We start from the raw sequence: 14,711 nt of genomic DNA, 5'->3' as shown, positions 1-14,711 counted from the left end.
TTTCAAATTTCGAGTTTGGAATTTATTGATTTCAAAGAAGTTTCACTTTATGCAACACCCACCTCGGTTTTCCACAATCTGCAACTATAAACCGGTTGGATGAAGTCTTCAAGCAAGTTGATCATTACCGCACACCTTTTGGTTTTCCAATCCGCAATTATAAAATTGCCGACTTTAAATTCATATAACCGCACACCTTTTGGTTTTCCAATCCGCAACAATAGTCAGCCAAGTTGAGGATTTCGAGATTAAATTCATTCTATAAGCGGTGACCGGTTGGATGAAGTTTTTCAAATAAACCGGTTTTCGATTAATTGTTTTCCACAATATTCATAACTCACCAATAAACCGGTCGGATGAAATCTTCAGTCAAATTGCGAACATAAATTCATATTAACGAACACCTTTTGGTTTTCAACGATCTTCGTGAACCGGTCGGATGAAGGCTTTTAAAATTCGACCTTTAACATATTCGATATTCCGCAATTAAATAATTCATCAGTAAATCGGTCGGATGTCTGCAGTCAAATTTCGGATTTCGACCATAAATTCCAGTTCCACAATAAGTACCACTTTCCACAATTCGCAATCGTAAACCGGTTGGAAGAGGTCTTCAGTCAAATTTCAGCTTTCAACCATAAATTCATGTTACCGCAACTATCAACGTGAACCGGTTTTTCAAATTTCAGTCAACTTGCAGATTTCTAACATCAAATCGACAGAAGTTTCGCTTAATGTCACACACTTAGGTCTTGTACGATCAAGAAAATAACTCCAGGCTTTGTCCTCCTTTCTTTTCACCTAAGATCTTATTGAATAGATACAGTGCAGTACGGGGTTAAAACATCCCATGTTCGATTTCAAGAGAAGATGACTAAGGAGCGATATTTACTTCACTTGTTAACTTCTTAATTAGATTAATCTTTCAGATTTCAAACCTATAAAACTCTTAAAGTGATACTACGTCTTAGAATGTGCATAACATTTAAGTTCCCAAGAATGGTCAATATGAGTATATATTCATCAGTGAACTTACCTGGTGTCAGAAAGTTACAACAGAATCCCTGTAAAATTTGAAAGTGATTATTGAAAGACGCTTTTTAGGCGTTTTCGATAGCTTATTGCATTTTTATGGAAAATTATTCAGTTTTGTTTATTTATCGGATTATATACGGATTCTCTTATGTTATTCATGACACCAGGTATATCTACTGATAAATATACGCTCTTATTGGCCAAGTTCAAAATTTGTCAATTTCATGTTCGTTCTAAGACGTAGTATTCCTTTAATAGAAAGTTCTTGGATACGATGACTTGAACCCTGTATACTCGATAGTCCTTATGTTTTGAATAATTAACTCTTAAACGTCTCGTTTTATAACTGCAAAAGTAAACACACAAAAAGCAATTTTAATATTAAGAAAATTCTTTACGCTCTTGATACAGTGACTTATAAAAGAATTAACCTTCACTTTTACGGCTAAAAATCTTCCCAAAATCCCATAACTACAGTGATGAATTAATTTTCTATACTCGATTAGGAATTCTGTAATTCACTAAGAATTGATACTGTGACTTATATCGATATTCAACCCTCTATACTCGATTTGTAACTGCTAAATTTCCCACTTATACAGAAATTAACCCTCTATACTCGATTTGTAACTACTAAAATTCACAGGGAAACTTTCTTTGTTATCGAGACTTATATAGAAATTAACACTCTATACTCGATTTGTAACTGCTAAATTTCCCACTTATACAGAAATTAACCCTCTATACTCGATTTGTAACTACTAAAATTCACAGGGAAACTTTCTTTGTTATCGAGACTTATATAGAAATTAACCCTCTATACTCGATTTGTAACTGCTAGAATTCAGAGGGAAACTTTCTTTGTTACCTAGACTTATATAGAAATTAACCCTCTATACTCGATTTGTAAGTGCTAAATTTCCCACTTACACAGAAATTAACCCTCTATACTCGATTTGTAACTGCTAAATTTTCCACTTATACAGAAATTAAACCTCTATACTCGATTTGTAACTGCTAAATTTCCCTCTATACTCGAGTTGTAACTGCTAAAATTCACAGAGAATCTTTCTTTGTTACCGAGACTTATATAGAAATTAACTCTCTATACTCGATTTGTAACTGCTAAAATTCACAGAGAAACTTTCTTTGCTACCGAGACTTCAAAAGAAATTTACCCTCTCTACTCGATTTGTAACTGCTAAAAGAAATTAACCCTCTATACTCGATTTGTAACTGCTAAAAGAAATTAATATACTCGATTTGTAACTGCTAAAATTCACAGAGACTCTTTCTTTGTTACCGAGACTTATATAGAAATTAACTCTCTATACTCGATTTGTAACTGCTAAAATTCACAGAGAAACTTTCTTTGCTACCGAGACTTCAAAAGAAATTTACCCTCTCTACTCGATTTGTAACTGCTAAAAGAAATTAACCCTCTATACTCGATTTGTAACTGCTAAAATTCACAGGGAAACTTTCTTTGTTACCGAGACTTATGTAGAAATTAACTTTCTATACTCGATTTGTAACTGCTAAATTTCCCACTTGTACAGAAATTAACTCTCTATACTCGATTTGTAACTGCTAAATTTCCCACTTGTACAGAAATTAACCGTCTATACTCTAACCGTCTTTTAACTGCTAAAATTCACAGAGAAACTTTCTTTGTTACCGAGACCTACACAAAAATTAACCGTCTATACTCGATTTGTAACTGCTAAAAGAAATTAACCCTCTATACTCGATTTGTAACTGCTACAAAAAATGTACTCTCTAGGCCTATTTGTAACTGCTAAAAGAAATTGACCCTCTATACACGATATAAACTTATCAACAGCACTGAAAGCTTGGCAGAAATGTTTAAGAGTTCGCCCAGCACAGAAGGCAAAATGAGAAACATTTAATGTTTCCAGAAATAACAGTCGTTTTAAATCAACTTTAATGTATCTTAAAGGGGCAGATTCGTCAATTTTCGGGGGTTGATTTGGGCCCTGAATATATGTAAATAGTCTTCAGAAGTGCTAAAAATGTACGAAAATCACATAATACCTTAAAAAATATCTCAAACTAGGAACTTCACCTTCTTTTTCTGTGTATGGCAGAGTCTCAAGAAATGACGAGTCGTCAATTTAACTTTCAAACGTGGCTAATTATGGACACACATGGATTTGAAGGGTAAAATTTCGACGGTGAGCTATAAACACTATTACTGAATTGCTTAGCTAAAAGAATACCCGTTTCTGAGACCAAGGTACCATTGGTCAAGAGGATGGCGAACCTGTCCCTTTAAAACCAAATATTAATGTATCTTAATTCGACGAGCCATAATAATAATTACTTTTGGGTGATAATAAAAGCTTCTTGGTGAACACAATAAGTTTGATTGATTCGATCACTCAACAACACAAATCGATTAATGGATATAAGTCATTCAAATGAAACGCATTTAATATCCTGCAGTCCATTCAAGTAAATATATGAAATCCTGATTTCACAAGCGATGCGTTAACGAGGAATGTTAAAGGGGATTTCCAAGACCCAAAAAATTTGACAAAATTTTCGATTTTGGATCCACAGGTAGCTACCTGTTGAAATTTACCAATTTTCACTTTTTTCAAAATCCAAATTTTGATGCTTCACCACTGCAAAACCAGTTGAGGTAGGATGCTGAAATTTTGACACAAAATACTTTCAAATGTTAGCTTTGCAATGCCACAAATTTGAAGAATGGGGTTTTACGTCTTACTTTTCTGCAACATTTGGGCTAATAAAGACGGGTAACATCTTGCAGGGTGCAATGAGGAAAATTTTGCCAGGACAGCGGCATTAGCCTGCTCATTTTCGATTTCCATCCGTCGAGGGATCTTTAACGTGCACAGCCTGTAGCACACGGACCCTCCGTTTATTGTCCTATCCGAACGACCATTCATTTCATTTTCATTTTCACTCATGGATTTGATGGCTTTAATTTTGACGGTGAGCTATAAACGCTAATACTGATTAGCTTAGTTAAAAAAAAATCATTTTCCTGAGACTAAGGTATGATTGGTCAAATCAAACGGTTGGCGAATCTGTCCCTTGAATATGACTTTCCCGACATCTTGACATTTTGCTCTAAATTTTGTCAATTAGCCACCGTTCATAGAAGAGCTTTTCTCTTTTACAGAGTCATCATAAAGAAGGTTATTTTGAAAAGTAATAATGTGACTTCCGAGTAATTGTCATTTCTATTAGTCATTAACTACAAGAATATAAGAATTGTTTGTTTTTAAATCGTCAACAACTTCATTATTAATGACGACGTCAATTATTACTGATTGAATCGTCTTTGTTTCTGTTAATGGACAATACTAGATATCTGAAAAATCTAAATAGAGCTAGTCCGAGGCATCTACCTTTATTCCAGCCTCTGACAGACATTTTGAGATTTATTGGCTAGCATAGGGTCAGAAATCCTGTGCCCTGCATTATGGGGATTTTCCACCCCATCCTTACTAGTTTTGCTGCCTCTACACCAGCCGACAACTTTTAAAAAAGCTATCAGAGGCTAGGCTACATGCAGATGTTTCGGTCTAAAATCAAATGAGAAATGGAAAATAAGAAGTATTAATGTATTTAAAGGGACATATGCGGCATTTCGGGAGGGGGGGGGGGGCGGCTGTGGATGATTTGTGATTTTAATCTTGAATATATTTAAATAGTCTTCGTACTAGAAATGTACGAAAATTGCATAATTCCTTCAAACTAAGAATTTTACTCACTTTTTCTTCATATGTCTTTTTTTATATATTACAAAGCATCTTACGTTCAAACGCGGATAATTCTGAACATAAATTTGGACGGTGACCTGTGAACACTATTACTGATTAGTTCAGCTGAAAAATTCCCGTTTCTATAGAGGCTAAAGTATGATTGGTAAGAAAAATGGCAGCTGTCCCTTTAATCAATTATTACAGTTGATCTGAATTCGTCAGGCATAAGCTATCAGAAAAATTGCCACAAAGAAATATGGCTTTGGTTTTGAGCTGATCGGTCTTCCATATATTATGAACAGTCTCTATGCGTTTACTTTTTGTTTGTTTATTGAACGAGACGTTTCACAACTGGAATCATGCATTACGCTTGGTTGAATTCGTCATGCATCTGACTGCGAGAATGCAATATTTATTACATCTTCACAATGTCGAGCTACAACTGAACGTGTTGACATCCTGGTTTTTTGTGCCGTATAGAACCAGACATTGGCTACCCACTCACCAAAGCGCAACCCTGTAGCAGTTACGGTTCGCCTTCAGGGGCAGCTACAAAAAGTCGCAAAGAAAATAGTTTCGCAAGACAGCCCCAAAATAGTACTGAGAAAGTCTTTGATAAAAATATTAACACGAGCGCACAATATTATGTCTTCAAAATTTGTTTTTACGGAGGTCAATTTTCAGACAAAATTTGGAGATATCTGAGATTGCCCGAATTTCTAACCTAGTTATGAGATTTTTGCCCGAAAGCTCTCTTCTGGGGCTGTGTTTGAGTGACGGTGGGCGACTGTCCCCTTTTCACCCCTTTTGCTTTGCCACTGTTCACGTGGTGAAGAAAAGTAGGACGTAGACTCTATTCATTTGATTTTAACCATTTATAAAAAAATAAAAAAATGTTTGCTTTGCTCAGACAGTGAGGTGTTTCCTTCCAACCAGAGGCCGTGTCACACCATAACGATTAAGTCAACTATCGACGTATTCATTCTTTAATTTTGGGCGTCCTATAGCGTATTTATAATGAATTCCATTAGGTGATATGATCCGCGTATGATAGAATATATACGTCGACAATTTTACTTACTTACTTTACTGAACTTGTTTTAAATATAAAGGGATAGTAAAGAAGATTTCTAAAAAAATATATAGCTGATAGTGGCAATTTGCACGATTCCAATTTTCAGGCAGGCGTCTGTGGTTCCTGCAATTCATACGTCTGATTGTAAATTGTAAATCAATGCTATCAGTGTATCGATACACATAAAAATCATAGAAAAATCTTTACTATCCCTTTAACAAAATGTTATTCAATACAATTTTGACATACATATAATATTATGTAATTTGCATACATAGAAGGTAGTAAATAAGACATTTCATATTTATCAATACAGTTTTGACATACATATAATATTATGTAATTGGCATACATAGAGGGTAGGAAATCTGACATTTCATATTTATCAATACAATTTTGACATACATATATTATTATGTAATTGGCATACATAGAAGGTAGGAAATCTGACATTTCATATTTATCAATACAATTTTGACATATATATAATATTATGTAATTGGCATACATAGAGGGTATTAAATCTGACATTTCATATTTATCAATACAATGTTGGCATACATATAATATTATGTAATTGGCATACATAGAGGGTAGGAAATCTGACATTTCATATTTATCAATACAATTTTGACATATATATAATATTATGTAATTGGCATACATAGAAGGTAGTAAATCTGACATTTCATACACATACACTGCAATCAGTTCATTATTTTGATAATGGTGGCAATGCGACACTACAGTTTTTGACAAATGTAATTGAAACGCGTATGAGGTTGGATATCTGACATTTCATATTTACCATTGCCTAATCTTATTAAATAAAGAACATCTTTATCCGTGTGGTTATCCGGCTCTCCGTCTCCCCAAATAAAAGCTGTCATTATTTCACCATCGTCAAATATCCATCGACCCTCGGTGATTTTATCACTACCTCCAATGTAATACCCGTATGCATTTCCTTTAAAAAACAAACAGAAACATTTACTAAGCCGCCACGTAGCTACATAATATTGGTCCTTATGTTCCTAAATATTAGGAAAAAGTCATAGAAAAACCTATATTTACCGATGGATCGAAGACATTGGAGCATTATTGACAGCAGAAGGAACACGCCATTGTCAAGGAAGGCTCACAGAACTAAGCATCCGACTGGAGCAAAGCATTGGTTTCAATAAAAAATAGAAGAACAACCATTGTAAAATAGATGAAAATAATTTGCTATAGTCAAATTATGCTCACTTTACAAACTTTACAAATTCTTGTTACCTAATCGAACGATGAGTTATTATTTCGACGGTAAGAAGTGAACACCATTACTGATAAGTTTAGCTGAAAAAGGTACGATTGACCCTCGAAAAAGGCAAATCGGTACGTTTAAGATAAGATATTAGTTACCCGAAGTAGTTATAACAAAAAAAGGATGTCGAAGAATGTAAATGTACAGAACGGTGCCAAGAATTAATCAGAATGTACAAATGGGTTTCAGGATAGTGAAAATGTACAGAAGGGGTTCCGAGAATGGTCAGAATGTACAGGCCAAGAATTAATCAGAATGTACAGAAGGTTTGTAGGGTAGTAAAAATGTACAGACGGTGCTCCGAGAATTTTCAGAATGTACAGAGCAGTGCCAATAATTAATCAGAATGTACAGAAGAGTCGCAGAGAGTCTAAAACGCAGGGAATCAGCGCCATCTTACGAATTGTAAACTACCAACACCGCCAGTTCATTCAAATCCTGATCCAAATATCAACTAGCAAGACTATCAACAACTACCTAGTTTGCGAAATAGCGAATTTAACTTGTCATCTACAGATCAACCTTCAAAACATCTTCCCAATTGCAACAGTCACCTTTCTTGTTGGACCGAAATATCTGTCTCTATTGCAGCCTCTGATAGCTATTTGGACAGATGTCAGCTGGTGTTGAGACAGAAATTTTAAGACACGTTAAATGGAGACATTCTGCATCTCCGCAGTTGCGGAGGTTTTAAACCTATGTCGGATCTGCCAAACCCAGGTATATTTGGAAAGATGAATATTTTTGTAAGTCTGTCGTACCATCATTTTCTCCCTACACTGAGGGCTCTGATTGGCTGTACATGTATTAGCTAGCATACAATCCAATCAAATCGCTGCACTCCGTTCATTCATTGTGGGACTTGGCGGTAGTTTGTTATCGAAATGTCCATTCTTTTCCTTCCTGAGCTTAGACTGCAGTAGTTGCAGCAACCATTCAACTTCTCTAGACCTTCTGTAGTGGCAACGTGTTCCTTAAATATATATTGGAACATTTTTCGGCTCTAGAAGGCGTATTTTTGCATCGATTTTCTTCGGGTTTTCATTTTTACAATCTACCTGTAATTTATGACCTGATAGCACTTGAAAAATAACGAAATTCGAAAATTCGTCGCTCACTTTTTTCGATCAAATCTTTCAATTTTTTGCAACTTTTTTGTTTTTGCATCGATTGATCTGAAATTTAATATGCAAAGGGGCATCACTAAAGTAAATAATATGTAGTTGTCAAATATTTAACTTTACTTCCGATTTTTAACGGGGAATCAATTGAAAGTACAATCCACTTCCGGTCGAATAACTTCCGGTGTAATTGAAATAGGTCAACGAAATTTATGCTGCTCGTAAGTAAATGCTATTACAAAAAAATGAAGAAAAAAAAAATCCAGACCGGAAGTGATACTTCGGCCGCCATATTGAAAAAAACACACTTTTGTAAAACTCAAATTGGGGCCTCAGGGTAAATGTTGATATGCTCAAATTTGATGTGAATGTATTCTGCAATCGATTGCGCAAAAAACTTTGGGAGCCGAATTTTAAATTTCGCTTTTACTTTTTTGCAACTTCCGGTTGAAATTTGTTCATGCTTTAAACGATCACACCATGTGACCTTGACATCATTTGGTGACCTTGACCTTCATAGGGTCAAAGGTCATTGACCTTGGCTATCATTTAATACTTTGACCTTTGACCTCCGACATGTACTTCCAGTTTTATAGCTATCCGTAAAAAGCGAAATTCGCAACTTTGGACTGCTCTAGCACGTGACCTAATTAACCTAGAGGGTTAATTTTTTCGGTTTCCTAATGTGCTTCTCATGCACTTTACATAGATATATAACAATGGTTTTTTTTTAAAGCAAAATTGAAATTCGTGATTTTTCAAATTTGAATATTTCTTTACCATATTTGTGTCTTTTTGATGTATATCTTATGACCTATTTTATGTAGAACCTTGATATTTGGAATACAACTAGACACTTTGAATATAAATTCACCTATGACAAAAAAATTGGGGTGGGCGTGGCACATCCGGGTTGAATTAGTAATTTTTTACATTTTGGGGCTGGGCCATAACTCGCATAGGATACGTTTGTTAAATAGGGACTTTGCACACAATTACCTCATCCTTTTGGCCAGTTTGTGTTAACAGATCAGTTGTTTCAGCTTCATAGTTCCAAAAAAGGAACGGGTTTTAACATTTGAATATTTCGATTTTCGATTTGTTGACATTTGTTGACCTATATCTTTTGACCTGAGTAATGTAGAAGCTTGAAATTTGAAACACAACATAACATTTGGAATATTAATTACCCTATATTAAAAAAAATTAAGATGGGCGTGGCACATCCGGGTTATATTACTCATTATTTATATTTTTGGCCAGGAGCATAACTCGCAAAGTATACATTTGTTCAAAATGGTACTTTGCATACAATTATCTCATATTTTGAGCCACTTGGTATTAGAAGTTCGGTTGTTTCCACTTCATAGTTCAAAAAAAGGAACAGGTTTTGGAAATTTAAAATTTTAATTTTTGACCTTGACCTTTGTTGACCTTGACCTTTGTAGGATCAAACGTCATTGGCATTGGCTATCTATTTATACTTTTATATGTGCTGTCCTATGTCAACTTCCGGTTTTATAGTCGTGTGCAATTAGACATTTTGATGACGTATATCTCTTGATCTTGACCTTTTTAGACCTTCTCCTTTACAAGATCAAAGGTCATTGACCTTGGCTATCAGCTGATACTATCATTTGTGAGGTATGTCGTCTACTTCCGGTATTTATTAGAATTTTTTTTAAAAATTTTTCAACCTTAGACTGTTCTTGCACTTGAAATAATTATCGTCGAAGGTTGATTTTTTACGGGTCTTTTGCAATTTGCTACATTTGCAAAGTCCCACTCTGTGCCACTTGTGGCTCTAGTTTATTTTTGTAAACGATATTTTTATTATTTACGATATTTTTGTTTACAAATACATATATTCAAATATATACATTTTGAAACGGATTGGGCAACAGGCTTCGCCTATATTACCCCTCTCCCTGATACAGGAACAGCGGCTTTTGCAGTCAAGGTCTAAGTACAAATATTTACCTGGAGTGACCATAAGTTGATTAGATACATGGTTGTAAGCATCAACTGATGTACCTCTCAGTAAGACATATCCATTCTCCGCGCATAACTCTTTAGCTTCATTCCTTTCCACGTATGCAAGAAATGTATTGTAACATAGGTCGTATTTTCTGTTTCTAATAAAGTCTTGAGGACAACCATCTGAAATGGATAAAAATGCGAATAAAGCTGCGATAACATTGTGTACACAAACTCAAACTCAAACTCAGGCGCAACGGATGACTCAATGAGCACGGACGTCTGAGGACGGATACGAACATCTGGCAAGGTGCCAAAATGACATCTGTACTGTGGGGGACTTTCCTATCCTCCTTTGTACATTGGCGACATTGGCGGAATTATCTCAGCATAAGCCATAAGCGTGGTATTGACGTGGAGGAGCGCCAGGTACCGTACGGTGGGCGCCATTATCGCCAATAATCGCCGTCGACGCGGTATCGAAAATGTCTTTAGACAAGCGTCGTAACATTCCCATAAACGCGATAAAAATGAAGCCCAGAGATTTTTTTAGAAATGCACCCCGGGAACGCAATATAGTTTCTTATGTCTTTTCACGCTTGCCAGAGACCAAGTACATTTTTAGTTCCATAAGATCGCAAATGGTTCCAAATAGTCCAGCACGTTGGGCGCTCTTGTCGCAAATAATCGCCGTTGAGAAGCACAATATGGTCGCATATATAGAAATTTGAGTGCGATTGTCATAAAATTTGCAATTTCATGGGACTTTTTGCCACGTTTTCCGGCTAGAAAGTACATTTTAGGTCGCCGTAAGGTCGCAGTCCGGTGTGATTGGAAATACCCACATTGAGAGACTTCATGATATCCAAACACTGAAAATAATGTTTACTTCAAGATTTTTAGATCGTAAGCACTCCCACTGGTGCTTTTTCTGTTATTGCAGATGAACGAATTTTCTGTTTCTGAAAAGTCTTGCAGATAATCGAAATGAAAATCATCAGACTACCGAACCAAATATTTAGACTAAAATATGCGTTAAAAATTCTCACCTTCATAAACACTGTAATATTTGGTGCCACTTTCAACTATACCGTCCTGAAGATTCATGAATAATACAGATTTTAAGACGCACGATTTGAAAATCTTATTATAAAATACTGATACACACGCTGTGTTCACGTAACATCGAAAGGCACAAAATGGTATGGTCGGGATATTTACCAGATTCTCCAAGGTATAACCGTCGAATTTTAAGTCATCGTGTGTCGGTCTACGCAAGAGATACAAATCCGCTGCGCACCCCGCAAACAGTATCACTGAAATAAGCAGCATCTTTTGAGTACCTATATCCATTGTCAAACTTCAATATATACAAATATCCAAAGTGTAAATTAAAAAGTTTTTGATATCTTAACTATAAACACATGCCGGATATTCTAAAAAATATTTGCAAAAGAAAAATATATTTTGTTATTATTAACGAAGATTTCGGTTAAGAAGATGTAGAAATGTATTCACGCTGGATCTTTTCCACTTTGCTTGTTAAAACGATTTGGAACGGCTTTTGTTTTCTTTAAGTACTCTTTACTCAATTAAATCTTAGACAATCACGTCAACATTATTGATGTATTTCAGTTCTTGTGTTTGAAAGAATTCAAAAGATATTTTTTCTAGCCAGTTGCGTTTCTAGGAAGCATACGGTGAGGGGGCCGAGCAGGGGCCAGACAATATTATAGGGGGCCACAGACCATTCTTTCACTATACAAAATGATAAAAAATTTGAAAGTGGGAGAGGGGGCAAAGCTGGGTCAGCCCCCTCTGGTCCCCCTGATCACCCCCTACCCCCGGAGGGAAACGCAACTGTTTCTAACCTATTCATGTAACGAATACTCTTCTTGCTACTATTTTGTGTCCCCGATCATAGATCACAATGTTTTATAAGTTCTTTTTTAATATAGCCAATTCAGTTAGGGTCTAACGACATCACTCTTGAACGTTCGTCGACCGAACTCGATGACGTTTGCCTTAACCTATCAAATTTATACCCACTCTAGCGCTGGTATTTTATGACGCGGTGTTTATCAGTTTAGGCTAAAAGGCTAGACTATTTACATAATATATTCAAGACTTAAGTCAAGCCGTGAATAGATGTACGGTATCCGATGTACGGCGTGGGGATATGGATACAGTATGCAGTTTATTGTTATAATGAGACACTTTTTCCATTTCAGCCCCTTCGACTTGCATCACAATTGCAACATCGAGAAATAGGGCGTACGGCTGGATGGTTTATTTATTTAGTATTATTAAAAGTAAACCATTGTTTTTCATCTAATCTAGTGATAATCTGAATTTCACCATCAGTGTAATTATCTTATTAAGACGAACTCAAAACAGCCTTGATGAGTTACAAATGCAGATTTATGTTTAGTGTCTGGGTCTAACTCCTGATGCCAATAGCCTAATTGGAGATCAATAACAGAAAAGATTTTAGCCTTAGCTGCGGCAATCACATCAATTGTGTCTGTAAGCAGGGGTAATGGATGTGTCATTGGTTCTGTTACCCTATTCAATTTACGGTAATCAACTGCGAACCGAAGAGATCCATCTGGCTTTTTGACAAGCACAATGGGTGATGCCCAGCTACTAGTGGATTCAACAATAATGTCATTTTCTAGAATATCCTTTGTCATTATTTCCGTTTGTTCCTTTTTGAAAGGTTCTTGCTATATGGTCTAGATCATACCGGACTGGCATTTCCAGTTTCAATTCTGTGTGCATACCCTTTAGCTTTTCCTAAGTCTGAAAGATTAGTTGCAAAGACTTCTTTATTCTTATCTAGAAACTCCATTAGCTGTTTTGTGTTTGATTCAAATCTGAATTTTCCATATTAAATTTAAATGATTGCTCTGGCTTTTTGTTTGAGTTACTTAATTGCCCATTAACATTTGATATGGAAGTAGTACAGATTTCAGGATATTTGTCATCTAGTGACACTATTTCATGATTATCAATTGTATATACTTTGGCAATAATAGAATTAGCTGGTATTTGTATCTTATTGTTAGTTGGATTCAAAAAGGTAACTAGCACTTTGTTATTTTTGATAATACTTATATTTTTGGCACCTAATATATTATGTACGATTTGACATTGTTTTGTCGGTTCTACTAACATTACTGCATTATTTGTAAACTTAGTTGTTTTAGCATAAACAAGAACTTCCGACTGTGGTTTAATTATAACTTTTGAAGCCGTTTTAACGAAACTAGACCTATTTTTGTTTTTATTATTGTGGGACTTTGCTTCCGCAAAGTCCCAGTTTGTTATCGAAATGTCCATTCTTTTTTTTTTTTTCGAAATTTACACACCTTCCTGAGCTTATACTGCAGTAGTTGCAGAAACCTTTCAACTTCTCTAGACCTTCTGTAGTGGCAACGGGTTCCTTAAATATATATTGGAACATTTTTGTAAAACCGGAAGTGCCACAGTTCAAAATGTGCAAAAAGTCTAAAATCGGCTCTAGAAGGCGTATTTTTACATCGATTTTCTTCGGGTTTTCATTTTTACAATCTACCTGTAATTTCTGACCTGATAGCACTTGAAAAATTACGAAATTCGAAAATTCGTCGCTCATCGATTGATCTGAAATTTAATATGCAAAGGGGCATCACTAAAGTAAATAATATGTAGTTGTCAAATATTTAACTTTACTTCCGGTTTTAAACGGGGAATCAATTGAAAGTACAATCCACTTCCGGTCGAATAACTTTCAGTGTAATTGAAATAGGTCATCGAAATTTATGCTGATTGTAAGTAAATGCTATTACAAAAAAAACGAAGAAAATAAAATCCAGACCGGAAGTGATACTTTGGCCGCCATATTGAAAAAACACTTTTTTGTAAAACTCAAAATGGGGCCTCAGGGTAAATGTTGATATGCTCAAATTTGATGTGAATGTATTCCGCAATCGATTGCGCAAAAAATATTGGGAGCTGAATTTTGAATTTCGCTTTTGCCCTTTTGCAACTTCCGGTTGAAATTTTTTAAGCTTTAAACGATCACACCGCATGACCTTGACCTTTGATGACCTTGACCTTCATAGGGTCAAAGGTCATTGACCTTGGCTATCATTTGATACTTTGACCTTTGACCTCCGACATGTACTTCCGGTTTTATAGCTATCCGTAAAAAGCCAAATTCGCAACTTTGGACTGCTCTAGCACGTGACCTAATTAACCTAGAGAGTAATTTTTTTCGGTTTCCTAATGTGCTTCTCGTGTACTTTACATAGATATATAACAACCGTTTTTTTAAAGCAAAATTGAAATTCGTGATTTTTTCAAATTTGAGTTTTTTTTTTACAATATTTGCGACTTTTTGAGCTTAGTGTATGTATATCTTATGATCTATTTGATGTAGAACCTTGATATATGAA

General features: G+C 35.4%; 1 protein-coding gene across 1 annotated transcript; it reads right to left on the bottom strand.

Annotated features, from left to right (window-relative positions):
• Positions 1-6,611: 6,611 nt before the first annotated feature.
• Positions 6,612-13,738, bottom strand: LOTGIDRAFT_167671 (hypothetical protein; the record flags this gene model as incomplete). The annotated part of the gene is made up of 4 exons (XM_009065168.1): positions 6,612-6,835; positions 10,276-10,455; positions 11,322-11,632; positions 13,644-13,738. 4 exons carry the CDS (start codon positions 13,736-13,738, stop codon positions 6,612-6,614), a joined length of 810 nt encoding a protein of 269 aa, XP_009063416.1.
• Between the last annotated feature and the right edge of the window lie 973 nt (positions 13,739-14,711).

This window comes from Lottia gigantea (genome assembly GCF_000327385.1).
Source record: "Lottia gigantea unplaced genomic scaffold LOTGIsca_68, whole genome shotgun sequence".
NCBI classification, from domain to species: domain Eukaryota; kingdom Metazoa; phylum Mollusca; class Gastropoda; family Lottiidae; genus Lottia; species Lottia gigantea.
The sequence above is the reverse complement of the archived record's forward strand: the minus strand, read 5'-3'. Positions and strand labels throughout refer to the sequence as shown.